Source organism: Crotalus tigris, unplaced genomic scaffold (assembly GCF_016545835.1).
Source record: "Crotalus tigris isolate CLP2741 ecotype Arizona unplaced genomic scaffold, ASM1654583v1 scf7180000018064.1731613, whole genome shotgun sequence".
Classification (NCBI taxonomy): domain Eukaryota; kingdom Metazoa; phylum Chordata; class Lepidosauria; order Squamata; family Viperidae; genus Crotalus; species Crotalus tigris.
In genome coordinates, this window is record NW_024096804.1 from 1,533,657 (window position 1) to 1,547,302 (window position 13,646).

The 13,646-nt window shown below is 35.4% G+C and overlaps 1 protein-coding gene across 1 annotated transcript in view; it reads left to right on the plus strand.

The window, feature by feature from the left end:
• Positions 1–13,646, plus strand: part of SPRED1 (sprouty related EVH1 domain containing 1) — a 101,367-nt gene that overhangs the window by 70,000 nt on the left and 17,721 nt on the right. The window contains exons 2-4 of the mRNA XM_039347332.1: positions 2,230–2,404; positions 10,422–10,590; positions 11,233–11,282. Of these exons, the coding sequence (XP_039203266.1) occupies positions 2,230–2,404; positions 10,422–10,590; positions 11,233–11,282 (394 nt within the window). The remainder of the gene's footprint in view (positions 1–2,229; positions 2,405–10,421; positions 10,591–11,232; positions 11,283–13,646) is intronic.

The window sequence follows — 13,646 nt, forward strand, 5'->3', positions numbered from 1 at the left end:
GAACCTGGCTGAAGGGGATAGTCAGATGGGAGGTTTCATAGTTGTTCTATATCCCTAATGTGATGGAAAATTAGACACGATACTGGTATATTTTTTTTTTCTCTACTGTATTTCACAGGAGAACAGAACTTCCTTTAACACTGGCAGACAAGAAAATGAATTTCTATTTCATATTTCCATATGAGTTAAGCAGGATATTAAGTTTATTAGACTTAATAGACAGAGATCTATAGATAGATCTGTGATTGTGCAGAATTCTAACTAGGCTATAAGATTACCTGTCATTAAACATTTCAGAATTCCTTGTCACATCCCAAGAGCTTGTGGTAAAATGCAGTGATAGCAAATAAAACAAAACTTTATTTACATTAAGGAGAGTTTGCAGTATAGATAGCATTGCTTTTTCATAATTTGGGTTGTAAATAAAAGCAAAAAGTTTTGGAATCCATTGAAAAATGATCTGAAGTATAACGTTTTTCAGACAGTAGAAAGCCTATATACAGTACTTGAAATTGCTTATAAGTAAAATTTGAGTGTCTTTTTCTATTAAGGCAATCTTAAATATGTTCTTCTGATGAATTTGCAACTTCCTGGTGGCTTTTCCACTGACTTTAGTTACGGGTATTTTTATAGGAGTTCTTGGCTAAATCCAGTCTGTCAATCTACTAAAACTACTAATGAACACTAGTAACAATAGTAACCGTGAAGTAAAGTTCTTGAAGAAAAGATAAATCTGATTGGTACAAATACAGTAAAGGAAAATAGTGTTTCATATTATTCTTCATTAATACTAATGAACACTAGTAACAATAGTAACCGTGAAGTAAAGTTCTTGAAGAAAAGATAAATCTGATTGGTACAAATACAGTAAAGGAAAATAGTGTTTCATATTATTCTTCATTAAAATGGTATGAACTTGTGTACTTGTGCCTCTTATCTAGAAATCTAATAAATTTGGTTCTTTAACTGATCTTTTGTCATTTTGGTACCAAAGAGTAGCTAAAAGCATATTAACTGTCTTTTTTTAAAATAAATGTATCAATGTCTTTTTAAAAAAGCTTTGTTTCCCATCAACACTGATAAACAACAGAAAAGTAAATTTAAAACATGCCGTTTATGCCCTGTACTTTATAATTAGATTACATTGGACTGGCCTAAATATCCCTTGCACAATCTTTAACTCTTCCTCCAAAAGTTTCAACTTAAATATCAGTGGAAAAAGAATGAATACAACATTAATCCTGTTATTGTTTAATTTCTACTGGATGCTGACCTTCCATCATCATCATCCCAAAAAGGCAGTGATGGTAAAATTAATTATGCATTTACTGGCAGTTAAGTAACTCTTTGCAGGAAGCAAATGAGCAAACATTGTGATCATCTCTTATTTAGTTTATGCTTTCTTGTGGCAAGTTATTATGATCCAATCTGTGTCCGCTCCCTTCTCACCAAATTAGCAAATGTAGCACTGAATATAAACAGAACTGTATCAAATAATGTATTGTCCTGGTTACCAGCCCTAACCAACACTGCCTTGCTACACATGCTGGTGCAAGACTATCATAGCCAAAGTGGTTTAGTAAACTTGGGAAGAGAAGGTTTGTTATAGTGTTTTGACTTTGCTTGTGCAATAAAGTGCCTATCTTGGATCTATTTTCATATAAGTATCACTGGAAATCCCTACCAATAGCATTAAGACCAGACCACAGAAATCCCTACCAATAGCATTAAGACCAGATCACTAGCTAGGCTTTTGCTGCCAACAACATTACAAAATTTGCCTCATTTGCCCAAATATGTTCAAGTAAACTATATAGCAATAGCACTTAGACTTATATAACGCTTCACAGTGCTTTACTGTCCTCTCTAAGCGGTTTATAGAGTCAGCATATTACCCCCAATAATCTGGATCCTCATTTTACCAATCTCGGAAGGCTGGAAGACTGAGTCAACGTTGAACCAGTTAGGATTGAACTGCTGGCAGTCAGCAGAATTAGCCTGCAATACTGCATTGTAACCACTGCGTCACCATGAGTCTTCAGTAATCAGTTCAAATTATCAAATAGATTCCCAATGCTGCTGACAGTCATGGGATATCAAATGTTTTTGAGAACTGTAAGATTATCTAGTTGGTTTGAATAATTTAATAAGGCTATGCAGTGACTTAATTTGATCTTATTCATTCCCAGCATAGAAAACTTAATTTTTTTTATCCTTAATCTGTTTCAGTAATAGTTATGCCCGTGTGCGAGCTGTGGTGATGACCCGTGATGACTCAAGTGGTGGATGGTTACCACTTGCAGGGGGTGGACTAAGCTGCGTCACCATTTTCAAAGTCATTCACCAAGAAGAAAGTGGCTGTGCTGATTTTCTTATACATGGGGAACGTCTCAGGGATAAAACGGTAAAAATAATTATGCCTCTTTTGTGCCATTAATTGTAAGTCAAAAATAACTCCATAAGAAACAGTTTGGAACACCCTATTATTTATAAGTGTGTGTATGTTCTTTTAATCTTTATCTCTTTGTGTATGTTTGTATGTGCGTGCATATGCAAACACACAGTCATATGTGCACATTTATATATACACCTAAACACATTTTAGTAAATGTTTTTAAATTTCAAAATTCATAACATTGTCTGATCATTTGGAAAGTACTTTGGATTGCATTAAATGTGGTTAATTGAAAAAGCCATTAAAATATTTATATTTCTTGCATTGGAGATACCTAAAAATGGTTTAAAGTGACTTGTAATAATTATCACAATAAATCTATGAAATACATCATAAGATTGCGAAATTTGAAAGAGATGTATTGTTAGTACTGTTAAATTTATTGCAGTGTTAAATGTTAAGCCTGTGATTCCCCCATGTTGGCTGGGGAATTCTGGGAGTTGAAGTCCATACATCTTAAAATTGCCAAGTTTGAAAATCACTATTTTACACTAATCCATTTCAGGATAAGCATCATTATAGAAACCATAGAAAAAGTGTAAGAAGTAATAAGCAAATAAATTGGAAGCAGAGCTAAAATAAGATAAAATCTAATTAACTCTAGCACACATTATATTATTCACTGTGCCTGTACATATTTTTAGTCTACATTCATTGAAACCCCATTCATTCCTGACCTTACCTCTTATTTTACCATACATATCCTTTTTCAGTTCATAAAGTAAATTACATTTCAAATCACTGTGCTGTTTCTCCTGACGTATCCAGCCTCATTTCCATGGAACACAGTGGTCAGAATTGTGCCCCTACGCATACATTTAAATTGCTTCCTGTAAGTATAGATTCTTTACAATAGATCAGGAAATAGCAATTACTTTTTTTTAACCAGTATTTAACAGAATAACATAGTTTTCCATCTTTAAAAAACTTTCTAACAAAGTATACAAATTTTTCTATTTGCTCTTTTTTGTTGTCATTATCCTCATTCATAATTCTATCTGATATCACTGCAATCATTTGGGTTCCTAGCCAAGAGTATTGCATCATTTGCAGCCATTTTCATATCCTTGACTAATTCACTTCTAGAATTATTGCAAGTGTTCCATATATGTTCATAATAAATGCATTAACAACCAAAGATATATCACACATCTTTGCTTTCTCTGTGTTGAATCATTTCCTTATTTCCATGCATGCTTAACTTCCATCATATACTATTTTTATTACATGCAGTAACCAACCTTAAATTCCATATTTGTAGAAAATTTCTGAAATACATTTACAAACTTCATTATATACTTTCTTTAAATTAATAAATGTATTTTTTTTTGCTTTTATTCATTTCTCAGTTACTTAGTGAAAAACAAAAATCTTCACTGCATACACGTTATCTTTCAAAATAATATCCTGTTACCTGTTCAGTGTCACTCTGGCAAGTGTACAGATGTATAAATTAGTTAAATAAATAATAAAGTTGCATTATACTTCACAAATTTAACTCATTGTCATATCTTGGACCACTGACTTCATTATCTTTTTCTTAGACATTAACAATACGAATAGTGCTCTTTTAAATTCCAGTTTTCTACATAGCACTATCATTCCCATATAGAATCTTTCATCATTCCCTCACTTTAGTTTTGTTCCAAATTATTTTGTAATTTAGCAGTTCATTGGAGATCTAACAGATATGTCACCATCATACTCACACTATTATTAGACTCTGCAATCTAAAAACTATCTTACAAGTTACTGTTGCTGTCAACTCACAATTAGGAGATAGATGATGTGTATTGACACATTCAAGTTATATTATTATATAAAGTTGTGGGTGTTTTGGATTGTTTTATTGAACAAAGCATCAAGAACAAAAAAATACAAACAAACCAAAAGGGAAAATAGATATGCAAAAAAGAAATATGTGAGTATGTGTGTCTCTGTCTGTCTGTGTCTCTCTCTGTGTGTATGTATATACACATACAAACACTGTATGTATTGTTATCAGCATTGAAATCTTAAAAGTTGAGATAATGTCACTCTTAAGAATGTAAATTGTGAAAAAGATTGCAACTAACAAAAATCTTTTTTTCAGTGAAAATAGACTTTGCGCCAGAATAAATTGCAGGAAATCAGCAAACTAAATGGGTTATTAGTTGCCTCTTTAGTATAGAATTGTTCATTAGTATAATTCAGATATCCATTTCTTGCACATTATCATACTTCTAGGTGCAGCTGGATATAACTATTCATTGAATTGCTAATAAATCAAGAGCTCTTTAAACATAGCTCTAGCTTGATGAAAGTTACATTTACATAAGATTAGGATTACAACTCAGCCAGAAGGGCAGGGACCAAGACCTGGGATTGGCACATGGAAACTCCCTAGATGAATTACTTTCTTTAAATGTTACCTATAGCCATACAAGAGGCATCTCCCACATAACTGGGAAACATCAGCCTGGCACATAGTAATCCATGTAACATCTGCCCTGAGTGCCTATTTTGCCATTTAAATTAAATGTAGAGCTTGTGAAACGGCTTTATTCATACTTTCAACAGAGCAGCTGCTAAATAATATAATCTTTGAATGTATAAAGATTTAGTCATAATCATTAGTGTTAAATATCTGTTCATTTGCTATTTAAATGGCTGCTGATTCTTAAAAATCATATATGTATGAAATGGTCTGTAGATGCAGTGAAGCAGGAATTGGTTTGTAAGAATATAAAGCTGTTGATATAGAGCAGTGTTTCCCAAACTTGACAATTTTAAGGCATGAGGACTTCAACTCCCAGAATTCCACAGCCAGCGTTGCTGGCTGTGGAATTCTGGGAGTTGAAGTCCACATGCCTTAAAATTGTCAAGTTTGGAAAACACTGATATAGAGACTAGGGTTGCAAACCAGATTCAGGTCCTTTTCTTACACTTCACTTTTTTTTATGCTTACTTTTCTACCCTTTTGTAACAACTAACAATCCAAGGCTTAGTTAGGGTTTCTTAGGTTGTAAGAAATCTGTTCCATGGTTGCCCTTTACAGTTTTCCATAAGGTTTGCCTCCAGCAAAAAGGAGTAATGCAGTTGATAAGAATTTATATTTGAATATCTTCAAAAGTGTCGTTTTAGAACCTGAAGCAAATTATTCGAGATAAATAAGGTTGGTAAAGTTTAGCGTGGGAATAGTGAAATATTTGCTTATAATAAGCTAAATCATGAAGAATGAGAGTATTTAGTATGGATGAGAGAGTTTCAGTGTATTGTCCAATTCTGTATGATAGTTTACACACATACGCTCTTGAAATTGATGAATCTGCTTATTGTGCTTCTTCCTCTTTTCAGCTTCTCTCTGAAATTTTACCACGTTGTACCCCTGGCTTTCCAACTGAGCAATGCCCTTAGTCCTGTTGTTCCAATATAGTCAAAAAAATGGCAATGCTGCTACCATCTTTTATTGACCCTTTTATGACCTGAAGAAACAAGGAAGTCTGGATTTCAAATATTTCTTTTCTTTTCTCTGCAAACGTATTACCTTAGCTATCAAGTCAGAAAGCAGAAAACACAAAGAAGAGAAGCTAGTACCAGAAAGCAAACCGTAGGAGAATGGAAGAAGGGGAGATCTGGCGAAGCAGTTTGCTTGTTTTTCAGTGTGGGGCAAGTGTTTGTTACTTCTTCTGTATCTAGAGTGAGCATGCAGTTCAGGGAAACAAGGCCCAATTGCTGTTCCCCAAACGATGTTGCCACTGTTGGCTAGTTGTGGAGGAAGGAAAAAGTGATAGAATTGGAAAATCACTCTCTGGTATTCCTGTGTGTGTCTTTACCCATTATTGAAGATGTACAAATGGAGAAGACAGCAACAATAATCATTTTCCTATCTGAAAATATATTGCCATGTATATGTTTGGCATGGACTCAAAGATTCTGAGCAGCTAGAATGTACTTCTTATGATTTCTCACCATTTTTAACAAGTGCATTTTTTTTTTAGGTGTAATACATCAACAGTACAACATTATAAGAAAAGTTTTGTAAAAGCTGCTATTGAAACAGTAATTAAGTTTGAGCTGGCAAAAAGTCTTGCTGTCAGTAAGCCCACTGTCTTGCTGTTGCTGCTGTTCCTTTTGCAATGTGTTCTTGCAATGTATATATATACAGAATAATAAGGTAATACAACAGTGTGTCAAAGGATTAGCACTGAGATCCAGAGCCAATGAGAGAAAGAAAGATTCAGAGCAAGCTGATTTGTTTCGGGGAGGGGGGGGGCTGTCATAAACCACTAATTATAGGTCAGACTTCAAAAGTCATCAGGTAGCCCTGCCTTTGCTTTTCTTAGGAGTTGTCCTGTCATTCAGTGTGGATGGACCGGTTTCCATACTTTTATTTTAGCCTACTTCTACTCCTCAGCCCTGAAAAGCCTCTTTGACTGGTTAACTCAGCCCCTCCAGATACATCAAACTTGCCATCTCAGAATTCCTGGCCATCCTGGCCACTTGGATTAGGGGTTTAATTCAAGTGCACAAAACCATGAGCTGAGGTGGTAAAGTGGAGTACGTTTAAAAGGAAGACAACAAGGAGGAATTGTACATCATTTAATTTTTGAAACTTTAAAACTTGCTTGGCATTACATTATTAAACGTTTTTTTGCTGTAATGCAGTTCCCGAAATTAAGAATAGAACTTACCTGGAAACAGTACATTAGTATGTGCTTTGATGTATACTTGCTGTCTGTCTTGTCTATTTGGGTGGGGTAGCAAGACATTCAGAAAAGCAATGCATTGAAATTTAGGTAGGAAAAGAGAATTCTGTGGGTGTGACCCCATCACATTTGGAAAGCACAAGATTAGAGAAGTCTTATGTAAGTAAAATCTTTTGAGTTATTTTGCTTTAATTGAGGGTATTTGTTGCAAAATACTAGGTGTACTTTTATGAATGAGAATACTTGCTTGACATGTTTTTGACAAACAGTCTGTCCAGTATCTTGAAAGAGATAGCACTGAGGAAATGGGTGTCACTTTGGAATGACAGAGACTATTTCTGGACTTGTTTACCCAGCTTGTTTAGACCTCTGTTGGAATGTAACGCAGTTTTTCTCTCTCTCTCTCTCTCTCTCTCTTTCTTCACAAAGCACCCTTGACATAATTGCACACTTCCTCCTTCATTATACTTCCCTTCTGAGATCTGGCTCCAGCCAGTCTAGTTTGAACAATTACCTTCCACTCTAACCTGGACAGGTCTGCTGCTGTTTTAAGCTATGTAAACATAGCCGGATAGTTCCTTTTATATGAAGCATTAAGCAGGCATTTAGGTTTCAGTATTTCTCTTGATTGTCAAATGCTATTGCTTTTAAAGTGATACTTACCTTTGCTTTCCAATTTTATAATGAGTCAGTTTGTTGCCTGTTGCATATCTTATTCTCTGTTACCTTTGTTTAATCAATGTAGAGGCAGCATATTCAGACAATGAAAAAGGCTTTTGAAAACTTGTACCATTAGACCTTCCAGAATAGGAATTTGAGAAGTAATGGCAATTAAAGAAACAATTTTTAAAATGTCATTGCTTGGTATACTTCTTCCATAATTTAGAGTTAATTGACTATGGAAATTTAGCACAATAATTTTTAGCAAGGAAAAAGGGAGGCAAAAAAGATTGAAAATATTGTGCAAGAGCAGAACAGAAAAATCTGGGTAACCCAGGGCCCAGTTTTTCTTGCCCTAACCTATGTCACAGTTTAGAGCTAACAAACATCTTTGTATTTCTTTTTGAAAGACAGGATATCAATGAATGAAACTAAAAGTTGGATAGATTAATCAGGGTTGTTGAAAAACCATCACATTTTTTTCTGTAATTGCTAATCCTGGATTCTATCCACACATTTTGAGGGGTGGTTTTTTTAATCTAAAGTTGAAGAGGACCCAACAGCATTCTGTAGAAAGAAAATCAGCTTGGGAACAGAACTGTGTGAAACAAAAGCAGCTGATGGAAATTGAGTATGGCCAGGAAATGATTTTGATTTGATTCTGAAATGGTGTTCACTGTGTGCAAAGGCATAAATATAACATTGTCTGCAGCTTCTTAAAGCAACTACGTCACATGGCAGATCCATAATAAAGAAATCCCCTTTTGTTTGCATAGATACAAAAAAAAAAGTGAGAATAGAAAACCTGGATTTGTTTAAATGAATAGAATACATTCAGATACTGATTTTTTAAAAATTATTTTCTAAACCTTTTAATATATAGCACTAAGAACATTAACAGAGATATTGGAAAGCAAAGCCCTATTTAATCAAGGATTTGCTTCCAATAATGCAGAACCAGATGTACATTTAGAACTATTTATGCTACAGATAATCCTTGACTTACAGCAGTCTGAAATTACAACGGTTTGAAACCCTGCAAAGACATTGTTTTATTCTCAAAGAGCTGCCTACCACAGGATGGAGCTGAAATCCTTCTGCAGGCAGCTTTCATTCTGCCCACTTAATGACTTGGGAGTTTATTTAATGGCCACAATTGGGAATGCTGACTCTGGTTGTTGAATGAAGCAGTCATGTGACATTTTGTTTAACTATTGCTTCACTCAATGATTGAGATTCTGGTCCCAGATATGGTCATAAGATGGGGACTACTTGCATTTCTACTCTGCATTTAATTCAGGAGCTCAAGGCAACATATACAGTAGCTTTCCCTTCCCCTATATTTCCACAGTGAATGGCCCAAATCCATCAAGTAGAATTCTGTTGCTAAGAGCAGACTACAGTCTGGTTCTTTCTGATCCTAGTTCTTAACCTCTATAATACAGTTGGTCTTAGTTACTTAGTCACATCCAAATTAGATGTTTGGACAGCCAGGGAAGAAGGTTCGCAGAAGATAGATTCATTCATTTGTTCATTCGTTCGTTCAATTTAGACACCACCCAATTCCAGACTAGGTCTGGGTGTCTCACAGAACAGGACAATAAAACAAAAACAATCTATATAGAACAGTAAACAAATGGCAGATCCAGTCAATACATAAAACAAGTATCATATCCTTAGCAGTGGCTCCAAACCACCTTAGCCCAAAGCCTAAGAGACGAATCAGGTGTTTAAGGATCTGCAGGACACCATTCAGGCAGGAGCCACCCACATTTCAGGAGGAATCTCATTCCAAAAGGCAGGTACCATAGACTGAAAAGCAAGATTAGCAGTTTGCCTAGAACCAGTTTGATCAAGTGGTTAGGGCACCAGTTTAGAAAGAGGGAAACCTTGAGTACTAGTCCCACCTGAGCCATGAAAGCCAGTGGGTGACTTTGGGCCAGTCTCCCTCCTTCCCCTCTCCCCCTTCTCCCCCCCTCTCAACCAAACTATCTGACAGGGTAGTTATGGGGAAAATTAGAGGAGGAAGGTATGTGGGATATGTTCGCTGCCTTGAGTTATTTGTGGAAATAATAAAAGCAGAATACAAACTGGTAACCAATGCAGGTTGAAAAGCAGGAATATCACATGGGCATATCAAGCAGTCTATTCCAATATTTTATCACTTGTGAAAGCTGTCTCTTTCAAATCCTGTTTACTTGGTTATTTACAAACCTGAATAGTCCAGAATCAGTTTGATTTACAGACTTTTGTGCTTCTGTTCAAGTATAGCCAAACTTGCTGGCAGGGACCAAAAACCAGGGTTATCTTGATGATGGTTCCCATTTATACAGCTTTCTTTTTTCTTTGTGTAAGTGTTTCTGTTTTCTGCTTTTGATTTCACATTAATTAAATTTTGGGATAGGTGGGATAGGTTATTAAACTGATGGGCATTTGGTACTAGCTTTTAGAGCTTTGTGATTAAATTTGCATTGTATATTTTAGTAATTAGGTCTTTTATGCTATGACTTGTTTCCTTTTTTCTGTGAAAAGCTTTGATAGAACAAAAATTAATTAAATGCACAAACACACACAAGTCCTTTATAGTAATCTCTTCTTTTAACTTGGTTTCTTTTCAGGTGGTTTTGGAGTGTACATTAAAGAAGCAGCTTATTTACAATAAAGTTACTCCAACTTTTCACCACTGGAAGATTGATGAAAAAAAATTTGGCCTCACATTTCAAAGTCCCGCTGATGCAAGAGCATTTGATAGAGGAATTCGTAGGGCTGTTGAAGATATATCTCAAGGTATGCATTATTCTGGATTGTTTTGTTTAAAAAGCTTACACCTCCCCTTTTTTTTTTAGTTGTTCATTTCATCTACTCTTACTAGCCTACTTACTGCCAGTTTTAAAGAATGAAAGCCAAAAAGTATCACTGATATATATGTGCACATATGTAAAAGGAAAATGTTTGCTTAAGTCTTGAAGAAAAAAGAGCAGTATGTTTAACAGTAATAAATTCCAGATCTTATTTGAGAAAAAAAAAAAAAACACTGCAACTTTCAGTAGTCATCAAAGTTTTACTTTCCTTCAAAAATACTTTGTTCTCACTGGCCCCTTATACAGAATGGAGCAATGTCCATACTCAGTTTGTAAATAGGCACATGCCGTGGCATTTGTCCTCAAAGTGGGTCTTTTGGGAACAGAGCAATCACCATTCAAAATCAGTGTATTAAAATAGATATATTCCTGTTTTCTAGCAGGAAAAGGATATGGAAACAAAATATGCCGCTGTCTAAAGTGTTTCCTCACATAATGTGTTTTATTATATCCTGTATTATGATGATATAAATATTCTTTATAAAATTCTGGTGCTATGCTTACTGAGAATCTCTAGAAAACAAATAAACCCAAATTAAAATTTGATGTCTGTGTCTTTCACCCATAGGTTGTCTGACCTCACATGATGAAATCGAAGTGCCTGCAGATGGCTTTCCGGTAAGTGTTTTCCAGTCCATTATGTTAATTACATTGGCTGAAATTACAATAACTCTTAATCTAAAAGGGATACTTACATTCATTTCTATCCGTGGGTAGCTAGTTTTGGGGCAGTTTTGCTTGAGACAAGGCTGGCGGACATCTTTTATTCTTAGGGACTGCACAATTATTACCTGTCCCCATGAAAGCTGCTAATGAATCAGTGTGGTTTGCAAACACATGAGTGACAGGGTCTACAAGCTAATTATTAACTTTTCTAATCCCTGAAAAGAAATGATTCATTGACAGAAAAAAGATGCTGAAACTGTGATAATGGTAACATATTGTTATGGATGTGGGATTTAACAAGGCAAGATTTTCAGATATTGTGTTTTCATTGTTAGGGTTTAGCCCCAAAGCAGCAACGTTTCTACCTCTTAAATGTCTGCTTGCTACCCTAACCCTCTCGAGCAGATTGCTGTCAGTCAGGAATTTACAGAAACAACATGGTAAAAGCTGTGCTCATAATACAATAAAGGTAACACAGTAATGAAATTTTCAACCTAGTGTTAACACGATGGTCAATAAGTATATTTCCTAGGTTTAAATGGCAAAAATACATGTTTCCTTATCACTTCATAGAAAAGACTTACCCAAACATGAACACTAAAGTGGTTCAGTTCCCTAATGTACTTGTTCTGAATACAGGTAGTCCTCAAATTATGATCACAATTGAGCCCAGAATTTATGTTGCTAAGTGAGAAATGTGTTCAGTGAGTTTTGCCCCATTTTACGATTTTTCATGCCATATTTGTTAAGTGAATCGCCGCAGTTGTTAAATTAGTAACACGGCTGCTATGTGAATCTGGCTTCCCCAATGACTTTGGTTGTCAGAACATCACAAAAGATGATCATCTGACCTCAGGATACTGCAACCATCATAAATACGAACCAGTTGTCAAGCATCTGACTGTAATTCATGTGACCGTGGGGATGCTGTAGCGGTCATAAATGTGATAAATGGTGATAAGTCACTTTTTTCAGTGCCATTGTAACTTTGAATGGTCACTAAATGAACTGTTGTAAGTTGAGGATTACCTGTATTCAGAAAAGTGTTTTGTTTTAATTTCATGTATACCAGTATCTAGTATCCCAACTTCATATGAGCCGAGGTGACGCAGCAGTTAGAGTGCAGTACTGCAGGCCACTTTAGCTGACTGTGTTCAGCAGGTCAGCGGTTCAAATCTCACCGGCTCAAGGTTGACTCAGCCTTCCATCCTTCCGGGGTAGGTAAAATGAGGACCCAGATTGTTGGGGCCAATGTAAATATATATATATATATATACATTGCTTACTGGTGTACACCGCTTAGAGGGTGCTTGCACTTAAAGCGGTATATAAGTCTCATAAATAAATAAATAAATACTGAAATGGTACTACCAATGGTCAGGATTATATGAAAACAAAAGCAACATTAAAATGCTGCTTTTTTGCCAGAATTTGATTAAAAAGTAGGAATGTACGGGAATAAAGTTTATGGATTTTATTAAAGAAAAACAACTATCCTTCCAAGACCATCAAGAGAATCTGACTGGGAAATATGGGTTGGAAAAGATCTATAGTTTAAACCCTGGAGCAGTGACCCATATGAAGACTGCAGTGGGCAGATCTTTGTGTATACAACCTCATTGTTTCCTGCTGTAAAGAAAAGAATCCAGCTGAGTTATGTCTAGGTAGCCTTCTGTTGAGCAAACCAATTCTTGAAAAAGCATTTAACATTTTTGGAGAGATAAGATTTACTGCTGACACCTGCTACCACAGAGGGCTGGCTGTCTCTTCTTTCTACTAATATGAACTGAATATACACTAGAGTGATAATTGAGTGTAATTTGCCAGGGTTCTCTTTATGTTCTTACCAATCTGGGCAATGCAAGATTTCTCCAAGATCTTGAACTTCTGAGGATCGTGGGTAGCTGTCTTTTTGGTATTGCCTGTAATAAGCAAAGGAATCTTGCAACATGTTTGGGTTTTTGAAAGCAACTTGTATATATCCACAGAGAATTGTTTCTGCCATCCCTTTTAAAATTTCTAGATTGTTAATACATCCACTTAGCGCCATTTTTTTTCTGAACAGGTAGGCATCTTCAAAACCAGGCTACTATCAGTCACCATTTTTACTATTCAAAAAGTGAATGTGGAATATCTCTACAAATCTTGTAAATAAAAATGATACTAGTGTTTTATAGTACTTGATTCCCAATTTTTAGAATAAATTGATTAATTTTGGTAAGGTAGGGAGTCTGACTGGCGTCGAGAGGTTTCCTTATTAGCTACAGAGACAACATTTCCTTACTTAAACTAGTCATTCTGGTTTGGAATAAGGCA